We start from the raw sequence: 17,859 nt of genomic DNA, 5'->3' as shown, positions 1-17,859 counted from the left end.
ACAAAGGATTTTTTTTAATGTTTATTTTTGAGAGAGAGGGCTCATGCAAGTGGGGGAGAGGCAGAGAGAGGAAGACAGGATCCAAAATGGGCCGTGCACTGACAGCAGAGAGCCCAATGTGGGGCTCAAACTCATGAACCATGAGCTTATGACCTGATCCAAACTCAGACACTTAACTGACTGAGCCACCCAGGCACCCGCAAAGGAGTTTTAATTGGATAAAATATGCTCTAAATCACTAATTTTCGGGGCGCCTGGGTGGCTCAGTCAGTTAAGCATCTGACTCTTGGTTTCAGCTCAGGTCATGGTCTTGAGGTTCGTGGGTTTGAGCTCCACCTCGGGCTCTGTGGTGGCAGTGCAGAGCCTGCTTGGGATTCTCTCTCTCCCTCTCTCTCTGCCCCTCCCCTGCTCTCTTCCTTTCTCACAATAAATACATAAACTTAAAATAAATTTAATAAAATGACTCATTTTGATTATGTGTACATAATAAAAAAAATCTTTCAGTATAATTCAAGAAAATACTACTAACTTTCACAATTTATGTTCTATCTATTTAGATTTTACAAATCATTGGGTGTTTGTTTCTTCCCTAATCCTTTCGCTGTTACCAAAAAGTTTGTTTTACTAAGGATTTGAGATCCATCCCAGACATAAAGTCACACAGCAGAGAACACCATGTCCCATGCTCATCAGGTATTGACTAGGGAAGGACACCCCTTCCCCCCCACCCCACAAAGAGATTCACCATCACATTCAAACCCTCAGGACACATCTAAGCAATTCTTCTTGCTCTCCTTTGCTCATCTTATTATGGAAAAGAAACATTAACATCCTGGATATGTTTCACATGTTTAATATTTTAGCTTTTGACCAAATGCATCCTGCCTGAGGTTGGGTTTTGTAGAAGCAGAAACTGGCACAGGGTTCAACGACATGAGATTTATTGAGGAGAAACTATCAGGAAAAATGGAAGGGCAGAGAATGAGGCGAGGAAAGGAGCCACACAAGGATGTGGCTTCATCTGAAATCTGCCAGCCTGATCCTGCGTGGAGTGTAAATGTTACACTCAAAGTAGGTGGTCCTACTTTGAAACATAGGTGCAGACCTTTTGTTACTCCAGGTCAAGCAGTCTTTAAATACTCTCAAGCTTTCAACTGCTTCTGTGTTTACTTTTTCTTAAACATTGGAATTACCTGTAACTGCATAAATCCATGTATGACACATTTTACTTTGTGTTATTTCTGAAAATTAATTCCTTCTTCTGTGGGGGAGTCTGGATTGTAGAGCTATGGACATTCTACACTTGATCTTAGCCAAAAGGCCGAGAAACGATGAGCTATGGACATTCTAGAAGTCAGTCTATCGGTGAATTCAAAAATGCTGACTTTTTTTTTTTTTTTTTACAAAATAATTAGAGTTCTATGTTGAAATGTCCACAGTCTGCCTCACTTGGAGGTTTAATAGATTCTAATAAAACAAAATATGTTCAAAAGTGAGATCCTCATGTTTCCAAGCTCTTTCATCTGCCTACCACCACCCCTTCCCATCTTAGTTAGTGACAAATCCATCCTTCCAGCTGGGACACAACCCCTGAGTCATCCTTGATTAAGCATGACACATATAAGCTGACTGGTGGAGGAGAAGCCACATCCTGATCTGAGGACATTAACCACAATCATGTGCAGCCTTCTCAAAGTGAGTTTTTATTGAACAAGTGTTAACGCATAGCATGAGGTAATTAGTAACATAGTGCATAATCTTGCTAGTAGATGAAAACTGACAGGGAGGAATTTACTTTTCACAAATGGTTTTCAGAGGTAATGTCAATCTCCCTGGAAGATTCTATCACTGCAATTACAGCAAACAGACTGAGATCAAACATTTATCTTGGGGTTCAGATGGCTTCTTTTTTTTTTTTTTTTTTTTTTTTTTGAGAGAGAGAGGAGAGAGAGAGCGCGAGCTCAAAGGCATGTGCAGAAGAGTGGCCGGGTGGGGACAGAGGAGAGGGAGAGAAAGAATCCCAAACTGGCTCCAGCTCAGCAAGGAGTCCAATGTGGGGCTCGATCGGATGACGGTGAGATCATGATCTGAGCCCAAATCAGGAGTCGGAAGCTCAACTGACCGAGCCACCCAGGTGTCCCCAGATGGCCACTCTCTACACACTCTCTGGCCATGACCACTATAATCACCGTCCCAGCAGAAAATGAAATTTGGCAAATATCTCTTCATTTCAAATAGATCTCAGGTTTCACAGTAGGAAAGAAATGGGATATGTCTTGGAATGTGGATTAAGAAACACCCCAGTGATGAGACAGTGCTGTGGCTGGATCGGATATGGATACAATCCGTGAGTTTACCGGCAGGGAAAACACTGTTTTCCGAGGGAAAAGGAGACAGCGCCCTGGTCACGTGACTTAAGGCTAATTGAGCGCCAGACTCCCTTTCTGAGTAATACCACGGTCTGGTGTGTCCCTTCAGGAGCCCAGCCTTTGGGCACACATGAAACCACGGGTGCGAGCATTTCCCCTGATCGCAGAAGCCACGCTGCAGAAACAGCGCGGGAGCGGGTTCAGAAGGGAAGAAACCGCGCCCCTCCCCCAGCGTCTGGTGACATCATTTCCCAGAGGCCTTCACGCAGGCTCCGCTGGTCCTTTGAGATTTCCAGAAGGGCGCCCCTTGAGGCAGCAGGCGGAGCTGCGGGAACCATATTACCCGGCAGGCTCAGCGCCAAGAGGCGGTAGCGCTGGGCCAATGGCAGCGCGGGGCGGAGATTCCACGTCACGCGAGACCCAAGGCGCCGTCCTCGTGGGCGTCGTCCTGGGTGCTTCTGCGTCTGTTCACCGGGTCGCTGCTCCGGGAGTTTCGGCGGGCTTGAGACCGCCGGACCTGGGAGGCGTGAGGAGAGGCGTCATGTCCCCTTTGCACCGAGGCAGGGCTGAGGGTGCGTGGGATGGGTCACAGGAGCCCTTGGGACCCCCCGCGGCCTCCCCACTATTGCGGCCCACTGTCCGCGAACAGGGTCCCGCGGCGGCTGCACAGGCGCAGATGGGCCCGGCACAGGTGAGTGGGTGACCCCCCCCCCCCTCAGGCCCTGTGGACCCCCAACCACGCAGTCGTGGCACCTCCACATCCAAGGTGGTGGTGTCCTGGGTCTCGTCGCTTCTCCTAACTACGCCATTGTGTTTGGGGGCCACCCTGGTGTCCCGAAGCCAGGCCAGGTTCCTGTGGAAGGGTCCCCCACTCCGTCAGCTAATCGGTGAGGTGTGGAAGGGTGTCCCGGGCACACCCACCATAAGGTGCAGATGCGGGGAGGTGAGGCCGAGCAGGGCAGAATCTGTCCGGTGGGAACAGACAGCACTAGGTTGGGAATCGGGTCTGGAGTAACAGGCTGAGAAATCGGCCTCTTTTGAGGCCATGGTGGGGACCACGGAGGATTTGGAGTCCAGTTTTAATAGGCTTCTTCTAGCTCTGGAGGGGAGAGTAGGCTTGGGGTGAGTGGAGGCTCCCTGCAACCCCCCACATAGTACCCGGAACTGCCTTCCCCTATCACCCTCAGCCATCTTCCCAGCCAGAGCGTGTGTCGTGGTGTGCAGAACAAGCTCCAAAGCCTACCGCCTGGGTTCGTCTCCAGGTTCTGTCCCTGCCCCGCCGTGGGATAGTCTGCTTCCCTGGCCATGAAATGGGGTTCATTGCAGGTCTTCCCTCTGAGGTCCTGGAGGCAGATGTGGGAGGCACTGAATGTGGCACAGCCCGCCTAGGGAATGCCCAGGAAGTGCCGGTTGTGGCCATTCATTTCTGTGATCTCTGGGATCCAAGGAGGCCTTTGCCCTGACCTTGTCCTCAAGGCAGGGCAAGTGAGAGAGAAATGATGCTTCTCAGAATTCCCCCATCCCTGCACCGTCTGAGTGAACTGTACTTCAGGAAAGAGCTCATGCAGCAGTGTAGAGACTTTAGGGGCCATATGGCAATGCCTTTCCCAGGGCCATGACCTCGAGGAGTCTGGTCAGTGCTCTTGGCTTCCATCTCTGGGGATCCATGGGAATATCAACATTTCCTCCTCATGGCTTGAGGGGATCAGAGGGCATGTGTGTGATGTGTGTACCCCAGTCCAACACTGCCCAGGTAGCATCACCCTGGACACTGTTTTCAGGGAGCAGAGTCCCTTGTCCTCTGATGGTCTTCAGGGCTCACCCCAGCGGAATCCTGCCCCAGGGTTTCCCCTGTCTCAGCTGAGAACTTGGGAAGAGAGAGCCTAGGGGAAGACTCACAGTGGGAGCAGTATTTTTGGAATTTTGCTTCCCTGCTGGCATGAAAAGGGCCTTTGGGCAGGTTGGGCACCCAGGAAGGTCACTGGGTTCATCTTTATAGTTGCCGTCTGTTTATTACAAGCAATGCTGGCTTGCCACTTACAGTGGTAAGTTTATTTGTCTGTTGAAGATACTTTATTTAAAAAAAATTTTTTTTTGAGAGAAAGAGAGTACACAGGGGAGGGGGGGAGAGAGAGAGAGAAAGAGAGAGAGAATCTTAAGCAGACTCCACCCCCAGGCCAGAGCCAACACTCCCATCTCACAACTGTGAGATCATGACCTGAGCCAAAATCAAGAGTCAGATGCTTAACCGACTGAACCACCCAGGCGTCCCTGAAGACATTTACTCTTATGTGAAAAGTATGTGCGTTAAAGATTCAGTGTTGGCAGTGTGCAGGAGCATGATGTGCATTTATTTATTTATCTTTAAAATTTTTAATGCTTATTTATCCTTGAGAGGGACAGAGTGCGAGCAGGGGAGGGACAGAGAGCAAGGGAGACACAGAATCCAAAGCAGGCTCCAGGCTCTGAGCTGTCAGCACAGAGCCCGATGCGGGGCTCAAACTCACAAACTGTGAGATTGTGATCTAAGCCGAAGTCAGACACCCAGCTGACTGAGCCGCCCAGGCACCCTGTGTGATGTGCGTTTAGATGTAAACACACGACACACTCCAGGTTTCTCTCGGGCACATGACTCTATTCACTCCGATCATAGTCCCAGTCACCATTAGGAGTTGTCGTCTTCATTTGTGGTTCGCGTGGCCTCCTCCCTTCATTCCAGCCATTCCAGTGGCGTGTCTTCAGAGAGGCCATCGCTAGCTTTCCTTCTGACACTCTAGCCTTTTCACCTGTTTCTTGGCCTCAGAACCTGTAGGGCCATTTGCATCGTCTCTCTCGCTCAGTTATTTAGTTTCTAGTTTGGGATCTTTCTCCAGTGGGAACTGGGATTCCTGTTTGCTGCTGTGGCGCCAGGCCTCTGATGGGGCCATAGCTGTAACAGGACCTCAGTAGTTGGTTGGAAAATGAGCGAGACTCCCGGATGGGCTTTCATCCCACTTGGAATCTGTGTTTGAACCCCCACCGTGGCCTGGTGTAGTGTGACTGCTCTGTGTGCACACACGTGTCTTCCCTTCCCTTCTTCTGCATCCCACTGCCCTGCAGCCATGCCACACTCCACTTGCCCAGCTCTTCCTCACTTTCCAGCCTTGCCCTGCCAGTGCCATCTGCCCTGGATCCTGTCTCCAGAGCTCTGCGGGGCAGCCCTGTGCATTCCTCAGGCCTCTGCTCAAATGCCACCTCTGTCTTTCAGGTTCTCGCTAAAGTAGCCCCTGATCAACGTGCTCGGGCGCTAGCATTTTTGTGCAGAGTTGAGTGTTGGATTGAGATTCTCCAGGGTGCTTGAGGTGCAAAGAGGAAAAATAATCATAAGAAGCAGTGATAATAGTGGACTTCCACTGGGCCCTCGATTTGGTTTGAGGGACAGTTATGTTTCAGCTCATTCAGGTCCTACCTCCTCAGAGTTAGGTTCTGTTATCATCCCTGCTTTACAGAAGAAGAACTTGAGGCTCACAGACATTAAGTTACCTACCCAAGGTCACACAGCTTTTAAGTAGTTGAAACTCACACATTGTCCATTGGCTGCCAGAGCCAGTTCCCAACCACAGTGGGCTGGGGAGGCCTGAGGATGACACCTAAATTAATCTGTGTGAGGGGGTAGAGATTTCTCCTGCAGGTGAGCTTGGAAACAAGGAAGGCAAGAGGGGCCATCCCACACAGAGGGAACGTTGTGGACAGAGGCCGCGAAGACAGAGTTGTTCAAGGAGGCCCGAGATTGTGATTGCCATGTGCCCCCCACCTGCTAAGATGGGTCTCGAGGAGGGAGCACGCATGGTCATTGACCCTTGCCCAGGACAGACATCACAGCCAGTCAGACACTGCTGCCTGTGTTCTTATGGCCACAAGGGCATTATTCTCACCCGCTTGGGTTCCCTGGTTCTCACGGTATTCGTGCCTCAGGGACATATCCCGTCAGGACTCTGGAAGGGAAAACTGACTGATACCTCACTGTGGAATCTTGTGGGGGTCTGAACGGCTGGGGGGCCCGAGCCGGTGTGGGGAGCTGATCCAGGCCCTGCCGCTCCCAGGATGGTGCCTCCCGTGAGGTGGAAGAGGACGGCTCCATTCTTCTGCTCGTGTCCACAGATGTATGGTCAGGGATGGCGGAGGCAGATAAACAGCAACAGTTCCTGGCAGTGCCTCACCTGTAGTGATGGAGGGGCGTAAGCGTTGCCACGGACCCTCGCCAGAGGGTCCTAGGTTCAGATCCCACCTCTGCTATGTAGACTGGGGACTCTCAGGGTGACTCACTAACAAAATGTACAGAGCGCTGTCATGAGCCAAGACTCTAGTGTTGGCTTTATGAATGTTTTCTCTCGACTTCTCAATCTGATAAAGTGGGAGAGTTGTTGTTGTACTGGTGGAAGAAACGGAAGCTCGGAGGAATGAAGTGGCTTCCGCAAGGTAGACAGCAGGCAGGTGGTGATTCAAGGTTGAATTCAAGCTTGGGAGTGTGCTCCAGACCTGGGGACATTTAATCCCTTTGCCGTAGCACATGAAGCCCTCGGCTAGGGGCGGGCATGCGGGGAGGACCAGGGAGGACCAGCTGCTTTTACCTCTGTTCTCAGGGTTGGAATTGTCTTCATGAGTATTTCCCCGGTCCTCTGACGTCCCAGACCACTTACCTTCTGCCCCCAAGGTCTTCACGGGAACGCCGTTGTCTGTGTCATTCTCCATGGCATCTGCCATTGAAGATTTCTCTGTCAGCCGTGTCTGCCTCCCACTTACACCCAGCTCAGAGCTCAGCCCTCCGGAGGCCTCAGTTCAGGGCTGGGTCTCCGTGCACCTTCACCGGTAACTAAGTTACAGGCTTTGATTCCTCCAAACGGCCCCGGTGCACTTAACGCTACTGTGTGTGACTTTCCAGGCACCAGTGACTTTCAAGGACGTGGTTGTGACCTTCACCCAGGAGGAGTGGGAATTACTGGACCTGTCACAGAGGACACTGTACTGGAGGGTGATGAGGGAGACCTGTGGGCTCCTGCTCTCGCTGGGTAAGGCTTCTCCTCACCTCCACGCGGGGGCCTGCAGCCTCCTGGGTTCCTTCCTCTCTCCTGAGGCCCGGCTGGTAGAGAAGGGCTCCGAGTGGCTCGCCGTCCTCCCCACAGGCCCCGCCGTGTGCTGGGCCCACCTCCTCCTTCCCACTTTCCTTTTGTCTCCACCAGGAATCACTAGGCAGGAAACCTAGTTCCCCTGGCAGATGGAAGTGAGGTGCCTGGCGGAACCTGGGATTGGGGTGCCCCGAGAATGGGTTCAGGACGTGGGAGGAAGCACGGTTGTTCCACGGCCCCGGGGCTCTCGTCCTGGCTTCTCTCTGTGGGTCTGCACACACCACTGTCTTTTCACAGCAGCTTTTGGTGGGAGTGGGCACCTCATTCTTCTTCTGTGAGCCCCTTGGATTTCTCATCTCCATTCTTGTCTGTGTGTTCGTGTCCTGCCTTCTCTGCATAGGTGTTTGTGTTTCTGTAGCGGGAAGCAACCCCTGGAGCCCACGCTCCCCTCACCCTCTCAGCCCAGTGCCCCGCACAGGCTCCACCTGGGGCACCTGCTAAAGATTCCCACCAGAGGTTGCTGACTGGCCCGGCTGTCTGAGTCAGGTGACCCCACAGCATGTTAGCATGGTCGTGGGCTGATTCTCCAAGAAGGGGGGAGAGTGAGGCAGGGCCCCAGTGGATGTTTGCCCTCAGCGTCGCCCGCCCGTTTATAAACAACACAAACTCAATGAAAAGGCTGCTTCGGCCTAGACCATCCTTTGCTGGTGTGGGCCGTACTGTGCTGGGGTGGCAGATAGTTTTAGACGACACAGATGCACACCCTGAGAAAGCCATTTCCCTCTTGATTCTCATCAGGAAGATGTCTCAGTTCGTGCTGAGTTATTAATGCTGAGTCGTTCATGCCTGTCACGACTGTCGCCAGCGTCCATTTTCAGCAGAGGCAACAGTCTCCAGCTCGTAGCCCCGAGCAGGCTGCTGAGCTCGCTGGGACCTGTTATCGTTATTTTGATTTCTTTATTGTGTTTTGATTGTAACCTTTCATCCGTGGCAAGGAAGATTTTCCATTTTCTGGAGTAATGTGAGATCCCCTTTGAAGACATTGATTTACAAGAAATGAAAAGTGGTTTGCTTTCGAGAGAAGCCATTAGTGAGTGAGTGAGTGAGTTGTCATGGCCAATGTCCCCTGAGCACTGACACGTGTCTGGCCTTTTCTGGGCACTTGCCCTGCTCCATTCATTGAATTCTCACAATATCCCTGGGAGGTGAGATGTTTCCCCAGAACTGCCTGACTTTGAACCCAGTTTTCTCCCCACTGGGGACCTCTTGCCCAAAAGCAGTCATCAGATTTTGGAGCCAACAATTTATTGTGATTAGTTTAATACACTTACGTGTTATTCAGTGATCTTGTCATATTCCTAATATTATTTCAGCGCACAGGCGTGGGTGTGCAACATGTGTGAAGTACACAGTATGAAGTATCCAGCCCAGTGCATGTTTTACTCATTTACCTACTGGTGTGACTTCCACTGGGTCAACCTTTGCAGTGTTCCCAGCCCCCAGCAGGCTCCCCTGCCCCACCGTGTAAGGAAAAGACCACCATTGCAGGGAGCTTGTCAGGAAGCCAAAATGTTAAAACTTAAGCTTAATGTAAAAGATGGCCCTTAATGGTCAAATGCCACCCTGTTCCCCCTGTGGTAAAGGCCCTTTCCTTTGTGAAATGACACCGAGAGGAGATGCTGGTTGATGTCGGTGTAAATGTCCTCATTCACCCAGGTCACTGTGTGAGTTTCCTTACATTCCTGCAACGTGCCAGTCTGGGAATCACCGGGTCAGCACCTCCCACCATCCCTGGCTCCCCACAGTCAAAACCTCCCACTCACATCCCCCCTCCCACTTGAACAGCCCACTTTCTCCCAGCTGCTGGCCCCACGTAAGGGCCAGGAGCCATTTTGTCCCCAGTGCAGTGCTCAGCAGGCTGGGCTTTGGACGTAGGTGGCCTGGAGTCAAATCCCAGGTTGGCTTCCTGTGGACTGTGGCAAGTTACTGAGGCTGACCCCCTGTTCTCCCTTTTCCTCCCCCTGCAGTCATCTCTCCTGACTAAGCAACCGGCTTTAGTCCCCTGTCTTTCTCAGATGGCCAATGATGAGGGTACCATTTGCAGATTGATGGAGACTAGGACTTTTGTCACTCACTGGACACCAGAATCACCCAGGGAGCTTGGAAAACTCCTGACGCCCAGGCCTCACCCCAGAGTTCTGGTTTGAACTGACCTGTGGTGAGAATCAGGCCTCCCCTGTAGAGGTATAGGTAGGGTGAGACCCACAGACTCAGAGCCATTGGAACACAGCTGCTCAGAAATTCCATGGAAGCTTCTTGTTGAGCCCTCCCTGGGGGCATCAGTTTTAGTGAACAGCCCTGCCATTTGAGTTGAAAAGGCCAGAAAACAACTCCTCAGCACCTGTTTCCATCAGACCCCTCATGCAGCCATCCTCAGGTCCTGCCCCTTTTACACTGCCCTTATCTCCTGAGTCTGTCCCCACCACCCCCTCCCTGAGCTCCAGCCTTGACACCCTGGTCCGCCTGTCTTGTCCTCTCTCATCTGCACGCTGCTAACGCACCTGTGGTCTCCCCGTCTGCTTGTGCCTCTGCCCAGCTGTCCTCTGCACCAGCTCTCCCAGCCGCCCACCCGATTCTAAGCCTTCACCACACTCTCAGCCACTGAGGCTCAGTCCACGGCCAGACTCATGTCAGAAATAAAGACTTTACTTCTTCTTGCTTCTCGACCCTTTCAGACTCATCTGCATCTGATTGCTGCCTCCAGCCTCTGTTCTCACCGCCCCCCACCAGGAAGAGGTCTCACCCCCAGCTATGACCAGCTCCTGCGCCAGGGACTGGGTCACACCCTCTCCTGCCTTCTTGGGAGCTCCTTCTTTAGCTCTAGAATTGACTGATTGTTGTGACTATGTGTACAACCAACTTTTTAGAGGAGATGTTGCATTCTAGGGAGAAATGTCTACACTGAACTTCCATATATCCCATTCTCCCTCCCTCCCTCCCTCCCTCCCTCCCTCCCTCCCTCCCTCCCTCCTTCCTTCCTTCCTTCCTTCCTCCCTCCCTCCCTGCCCCCCTTCCCCCCTTCCTTTCTTTCTCTGAAGTATAATTTATACATATTGTTGTGCATGAATCTTAAGGATTTAACTTGATGAGTTTTTGCACATGAATAAATCCAAGTAACCATTCAGGTGAAGATACAGACCTTAGGAGGTGCCTTGTAAGCCCTACTAGTCCTACTAGTCCATGTCACCTCCTACAAAGGTAACCGCTGATACCTGAACACCGTCAGTGAGTTTCACTTCTTGAATGGATATAAATGGAGCCTCACAGTATGTTTTCTGCCTCTCTTGTGTTTATCATCAGTATGTCTGTGAGGTTCATTCGTATGGATGCAAATGTTTGGAGATTGACATTTTCATACTATGTAATATCCCGTTGTAGTTATATAGTGCAGTCTATCCATTCTCCTGTTGATGGACATCTGGGCTGTTTCTTTTGTGGTGGGGATGTTATGAACATCACTGCTGTGAGAGGTTCTGTTAGGCATATACCCAGGACTGGACTGGATTGGACATGGGATAGGTGTATATTCAGCTCTAAGAGAAATTATGAAACAATTTTCAGCATGATTGATCATCCCACACACCACCAGCCCCGTTTGTGAGTTCCTGTTGCTCCACATTCTCGTCAGTGCTTGGTGTCCTCTCATTACTCTTTGTAATGGGATGCACTTTAGAGGGGACTCCCAGGACCATAGCACTGAAATCAATGCACTTCTCTCTGATCCCCATTCCTCCAGCACAGAGATCACCATTTTCCGGAATTCACACTTACTATTCATTACTTGTTCTGTGGGAAGTTATGTCATTACAAGATCCGTTTCCTTATGGATATAGGGGTATTCAGATTTTCTCTTTACTCTTATCTCAGTTTTGGTATGTTGTGTCTTCCAGTAATTCTGTGTCATCTGAATGTTTGAGCCAGTACTTTTAAAATCATTTTATCATACCTGTGTGTGTGTGTATGTGTGTATACATACCTGGAAAATATATTGTGTAGGCCTTTTGTTAAACTTTATCAGAAGGGTATTCTAGGGCACCTGGATGGTTCAGTCGGTTAAGCATCCAACCCTTGATTTTGTGGTCAGGTTATGATCTCACGATTCTGAGATTGAGCCTGACTTGAACTGGGCATTCAGCCTGCTTAAGACTCTCTCCCTCTCTCTCTGCCCCTCCCTTGCTTGTGTACTTGTGTGCGCTCTCTCTCTTTCTCTCTCTCTCTCTCTCAAAAGAAAATGAAAGGGTACTCTGTAGTCATCTGGGACTGGCTTTTTTATTCAGTATTATGTTATTGTCTATAACATATTTATATATTATATGTTACATATTATATATTTATATGTTATATATTACATGTCATATATAGCTGTAGTTCACTCGTGTTCTTTGACTGGGAAATAACCTCTTGCATGAATATTCCACAAAGTATTTGTTCTTTTAGACATTTAATTTTTCCCAGCTCTTCCCTCTTGCACACGATGCTGCTATGAAAATGTTTATGCGTGTGTCCTTGTGCACATGTGTGTGAGTTTCTCATGATAACGTTCCTGGGAGTGGAATTTTGGGTGACTAGGGATTTGGCATGTTAAGGTGGCACCCAGTTGTTTCCTGAAGTGGTTATAGTAATTTTGACTTTGGCCAGCAATATCTGAGAGATTCCATGGACCTACATCCTCTCCAGTATTTGCTATTACCAGCCTCCTTAGTTTTTGTCAGTCAAATGAGTATAAAAAATATCTCAGTGTAGTTTTGTTTTGCAGCCCTTCATTACTAAGAAAGTGGAATGACACTCCCCATTTGTTTAGTGGCCATGTGTATCTTTTATTAATGTCAGTTCATGATTTTTTTTCTGATTTTTCTGTGAAGATGGTTGCTCTTCCCTTTTTGATTTGTCAGATTTTTTTTGTATATTCCTGATACTAATCTTTGACCCATACTGTGGGCTGCAGTTGTATTCTGTTAGAGTTTAGCTTTTAAAAAATATTCTTTAAAGTATCTTTTGAGGGGCGCCTGGGTGGCGCAGTCGGTTAAGTGTCCGACTTCAGCCAGGTCACGATCTCGCGGTCCGTGAGTTCGAGCCCCGCGTCAGGCTCTGGGCTGATGGCTCAGAGCCTGGAGCCTGCTTCCGATTCTGTGTCTCCTCTCTCTCTGCCCCTCCGCCGTTCATGCTCTGTCTCTCTCTGTCTCAAAAATAAATAAACGTTAAAAAAATTTTTAAAAAATAAATAAATAAAAAAAATAAAGTATCTTTTGATTAATATAAATTCATATTTTGTTTACTGCGGTCAGTTTTTTTTTTTTTTTTTTTATGATTACTGCTTTTCATGTCTCGCTAGGAAATATCCCTACACCAAGGTCAAAAACATACTTGTTTTCTTTTGCTTGCTAATCTGGAATTAATGATGTGTGTGATGTGCGGTAGAAATGGAATAACTTTTTTCTGCATGTGGGAAACCAGTTTTCTAGCCCCCCTTGTTGTCTGTCACTGTTACCAGTGACCTGCTGTGTCATCTCTGCGGTGTGTGAAAGCTGTGTCTGTTCATGAGGCTATTACTTCCTGTTGCCAGTTTTTCTTAGGCCTGTAATTTCATCATAACCCCAGGACTGGGAGGGCAAGCCCCATCGCCTTATTTTTGTTTCAGTGATATTCTTGGCCCTTAACTCTTCCTAGGAAATTCTAGAATCACCTTGTTGAGTTTTATGGCAAATCATGTTATCTGGAATTGTAATGAACTTAAAGATAGATTTGAGGAGAATTTACAACTTTGTTATTAATTTCTCCATGTGTATAGATCTCTTTAATATCTTGAAATGTTTCAGATTTCTCTACTAGCTTTCTTCCATTGTTTAGTCCCCGCACTGTTCCTCACACACAGAAGATTTAATGTGTTCCTCACCTTGAGCCCTGTGGGCACTGTCCGGGGAGTGGCGATGGCTGCCCTTACTCTCAGCCCTCCAGACTCTGGAATCGGCACCCTGTTTGTGGCACCGTCCGCATCTCTGCCATCCTCGTGTCCTGCAGCTCCCTAGGCATCAGGACTCTCTCTCGACTTGGCACCTTGTGCACTCTGCCTCCTTTTGGGCGCAGTGCCCTCTTACTTTCTGTATGTGCTGGCTCCTGCTTCTTCACGACTCAGATCTCAAGACACCTCCCAAATCCTCTCTCTCTCATTTGGACTGTGTTAGATGTCCCCTTCCTTCCCTGTGTTCCTAGTAACCACGCGTGACGTCCTTTCTTAGAACAAACACAGCCTGTGGTGTCTTCGTTTCTCTCCCCTCTGGACAGAGAGAAAGGGATTCCACTCTGGACCCTGCCCCCAGTTCTCCTCAAGGTTGTCCCTCTAAGGGTGTCAAGAATCCAGGGACCAGCAAAAAACAAAAACAAACCACACAACAACAACAACAAACCTGAGCTTCAGAGATGTGAACAGTTATCAGTGGCACTGTTTTCCCGCTGGCTTGGCGATCGTGTTTCTTTATGTTGGCATTGCTAATGGGCCTCTTTTGTGTATTGGACTCTCTTCAGGTGATGAAGCAAAAACCAGGACCACGGAGCCTTCTGCTTCTCAGTCCGCCGTGTTTGAGGGATGCTTATCCCACAGGTTACCGACTCAGGAAGACTCTGGTGTTTCCATGCTGGGAGAGGCCAGGGAACAAGAAGAACCATCCAAAAAACAGGGAGGGCCCGTGAAGACAGGGATAGTCCCGTTCAAGGAGACTCTCCCTGGAGAGATGAACCCCGAGCGTGGTCATTGGGGAACAGGTGAAAATCTGTGTACAAACGACTTACAGGAGCAAGTCTCTGCAGGAGATGCTCTCCATGAGTACGAATCACGTGGATCAAGGAAAGACCCCTCGATTCATGGAGGGAAGAACTTGTACAAGTGCAAGGAATGCGGAAAAGGGTTTAAGAAGAATCGCTTCCTTCTCCAGCATCAGTGGATTCACACTAAAGTAAAACACTATACATGCAAAAAGTGCGGGAAGGCCTTTCTCAGGAAGGCAGAGCTCACTGGACACTACGGCGTTCACATGGAGAAGAAGCTCTATGAGTGCATCAGGTGTGAGAAGACCTTCAGCCGCAGGTCACACCTCACAGAGCACCAGCGGGTTCACACTGGGGAGAAGCCCTTTGTGTGCATCGAGTGCAGGAAGACCTTCAGCCGCAGGTCACACCTCACAGAGCACCGGCGGATTCACAGCGGAGAGAAGCCGTATATGTGCAGCGAATGCGGAAAGGCCTTTGCCCGCCACTCTGATTTTATTCGGCATAACAGAACCCACACTGGAGAAAAGCCCTTTGAGTGCAAAGAGTGTGGGAAGGCCTTTTGTAACAGCTTTTCTGTAACTCGACACATGAGGTGTCATTCTCAGGAGAAGCTCTATGAGTGCAGCGAGTGCGGAAAGACCTACGGCTACCGCTCGACCCTCGCTACTCATCAAAAGATCCACAGTGGAGTAAAATCCTATAAGTGTAAGAGATGTGGGAAGGCCTTTTACCGGAAGACGGGCCTCAGTCAACATCAGAGAACTCACACTGAGTTCCGAAAGAGACCTTTTTAAAGTGACGACTGTGGCGGATTGTTTGACCGGGAGAGCGTTACTTGGCTTGGCATCTGAGAGTTTGTACCCGAGGCTTCCCTGCGTACGTGTCCTCCTTCGTGTGCACGGCTCCTGCTGGGGCTACGGTATTACCTTTACCTGTGGCTGAGCCCTGGCACTTCAGAGACCGGAGGCCAGGCTTCCAAACACGACTTGGTTCTTAGGAGAGGGACCTTCTTCCCACACCTGAGAGTGCTTTGCTGTCACGTGGCCTGCAAAGAGGCCTGGGCCTGTTTGTCCAAAAGCACAAGTGATGTGGTTTGCAGTGGACAGAGGGCCCTCTCCCCTCATTGTCCACATCTCCCCCTGGAACATTATGTGTTCACAGGGGCCTGCTGTGGAATGGGCAGGAGTCACGAGAACCCTATCCTTCACACCCGTTATCCTGCACGGTGCCTGGTGTCATGGAGATACATGGGTGACTGAGACGTAGGCCTTGCTGTCTAGAAGGGAGACACGCGTGATAACACAGAGGTGTAGAGGTGTAGTTTGGCCACTCTGATGCTGTGGCAGCAATGTGCCTGTGGTCCCCATGTGGCAATGAAGATCAAGGTCAAAACTTTGGCAAGGAGGGCAGATGTCCTTTGGGAAGAGTGGTCCAGTGGTGAAGGTTTTGGACCCTCGGGATACTGGAATTCGAGCACTTCCGAGCTGTGCCCATCGCCATCTGGGTGACCTTGGTTATGTCATCTCCCCACACGCCTCTTGTTACAAAAGTGGGGAGATCCATGTTACACTGTGAAGCATGGGCAGAGGAGCAGACGGTATACAAAGGTGAGATCACACATACCCATGAGGAATGGAGGAGCCCCAGCCATGTTCAAAGATGAGGAAGAATGTTCTGGTAAAGGGAACAGCATATGCCAAGACCCTGAGGCAGGGGAGAGTTGGCCTTGTTAGTGGAAGCAGCTGAAGGCCAGTGTGTCTGGAGGAAATGAGTGGTGGACAGTGAGATGGAAGAACAGGGGCGGATGCGGTGTTGGCAGGCTGAGGAAGGGATTCACCACGGCAGTGGCATGTTCTTGCTTCTGAGTTCCCCCTTGGCTGCTGTGTAGAGAGCGAATTGAAGAAGGGAGAATTGATGTGGGGGAGAGACGAGGCCACCATGTAACCCAGGAGTTCGTTGGTGTTGCCTGACCCAGGATGGTGGCATTGGAATTGGTGGGGAGAGGATGACTTAGGATGTGTTAGGAGGCAGAGTGCACAGGACATGTGCATAATTGGGATGATGAATGAGCCCCGAGGAATGACTTTCCCTCCTCGATCCTCAAGAGGAAGCCCTGTGCATCCATGGAATGTGACGTGGGGCCTGTCCTCGTGTTCTCGTCTTCAGTCAGCACCTAGTGTGTTGAGTGAGCAGGTGAAGCTGAAGACTCCCTTTCTCAGACAGAAAACTGGCAGGACTCCTTGTCCCCGTGATGGTCACATGGGCGGTGAATTTACCATGACCTTTTTTCTCTGATGGAGAGGGGCCCTGGGTACGTAGATTTGCACAGGAAGCCGTGCAGGGCAGTGATGACGCCTGCCTCTCCATGGGCACCATTCTCAGCTGTGCTTCTTACCAGTGGCCAGGACTCAGGGCCATTCAGGAATTTGGGGGGTTCTCAGTTTCCTCCTCTGTAAATGGTGATCTAATAAGCCTCAGCCTCGGTATCTGTGAAACAAGAGTGTTGACTGATGCACTTCACCAGGTGGTTGTTCAGATTAAAGGATAGTGTTGTGAAGTACCTGGTGTCAGCTTTGCGGGTGTTCTTAAATGTTCACGGTTGTTAAAATTGTTTTCACTGAAGTGTTACCCCTTTGTGCCACCCTATTCTTTTCTCATCGGGAGATGTGCTGATGGGATTTGCTGGTAAAAATATACTTCAGGTCCCGAGAACATCTCAGCTGATTTTAGGCCTTAAGAAACTTGTTCATAGATTCTGGTGAACCTCGGCATGAGGTCTTGATTCCCCACCAACCAAATCCAGGACATTGTTCGCCCCCTGGTTTCTTTTCTTGGTGGAGATGGGGTGGCTGATGATGCCACAGAATGTTAGTTTTGCTTTAATGGAAACTCAAAACTTGCACTTGAGATTTATGGATGAAAATTAAGTAGCTTGTGAAGGGAGGTTTGAACCATCTAAAAGTACTGACTAATGGGGCACCCGGCCGGCTCGGTTGGAAGAGCATGCAAATATTGATCCTGGGGTCCTGAGTTCAAGCCCCACATTGGGTGTAGAGATCACTTAAATAAATAAAGTTTTAAAAAAAATTTTAAAAAGACTACTAATTTATTTCATGGTTCATGTAATATTTGATATATTTGGGATTAATATATCCTCTTATTTTATGGCTTTGTCTCCCTTGTTCTTTTTCTGATCCTTTAAAAAAACAACTATTACTCAGAATCCAGATTTTTTTAAAATTCTAGTTTAAAAAGCATATTGTTTGTTATTGTTTAAGCTAAAATTTACAAACACAACAGTAGATGACAGAATTATAAATACTTTTCCGTCTTCCCAGGCAATATAAGGGACTTAGAAGATGAGCTAGCATGTTCTATCTCCATATATGTGTTGAGATTATGCATGTTAACTCTATCAGTCTAACTCCACAAGGAAATGTTATTCTTGTTTAAGGCAAGTAACGAGCCAGATGCGTATGCGTTCCCCTCTTGGGTCCTCATTCCTTCTGTAATTGCAAGTGTTTCATCTGAGATTACTTTCCAACGTTCTTAAACATAAC

General features: G+C 49.3%; 1 protein-coding gene and 1 pseudogene across 1 annotated transcript; one reads left to right on the top strand and one right to left on the bottom strand.

The window, feature by feature from the left end:
- Positions 1–1,159: 1,159 nt before the first annotated feature.
- LOC147573895 (U2 spliceosomal RNA) lies at positions 1,160–1,333 on the bottom strand (annotated as a pseudogene).
- Positions 1,334–2,913: 1,580 nt separating this feature from the next.
- On the top strand, positions 2,914–17,373 carry LOC112851229 (uncharacterized). The gene is made up of 3 exons (XM_086690854.1): positions 2,914–3,060; positions 7,291–7,417; positions 14,057–17,373. The coding sequence occupies exons 1-3, from the start codon at positions 3,046–3,048 to the stop codon at positions 15,091–15,093; spliced, it is 1,179 nt and encodes a 392-aa protein (XP_086546980.1). The 5' UTR covers positions 2,914–3,045; the 3' UTR covers positions 15,094–17,373.
- Positions 17,374–17,859: the final 486 nt, after the last annotated feature.

Source organism: Puma concolor, chromosome E2, assembly GCF_028749965.1.
Source record: "Puma concolor isolate L17-30 chromosome E2, mPumCon1.1.hap2, whole genome shotgun sequence".
Lineage (NCBI taxonomy): Eukaryota > Metazoa > Chordata > Mammalia > Carnivora > Felidae > Puma > Puma concolor.
The sequence above is the reverse complement of the archived record's forward strand: the minus strand, read 5'-3'. Positions and strand labels throughout refer to the sequence as shown.

What these genes read in the sequence shown, in the direction of transcription:
- LOC112851229 (XM_086690854.1), top strand. An exon ending in TGGGCTCCTGCTCTCGCTGG is followed by an intron (nt 7,418 to 14,056) that starts GTAAGGCTTCTC and finishes GACTCTCTTCAG; the next exon opens with GTGATGAAGCAAAAACCAGG.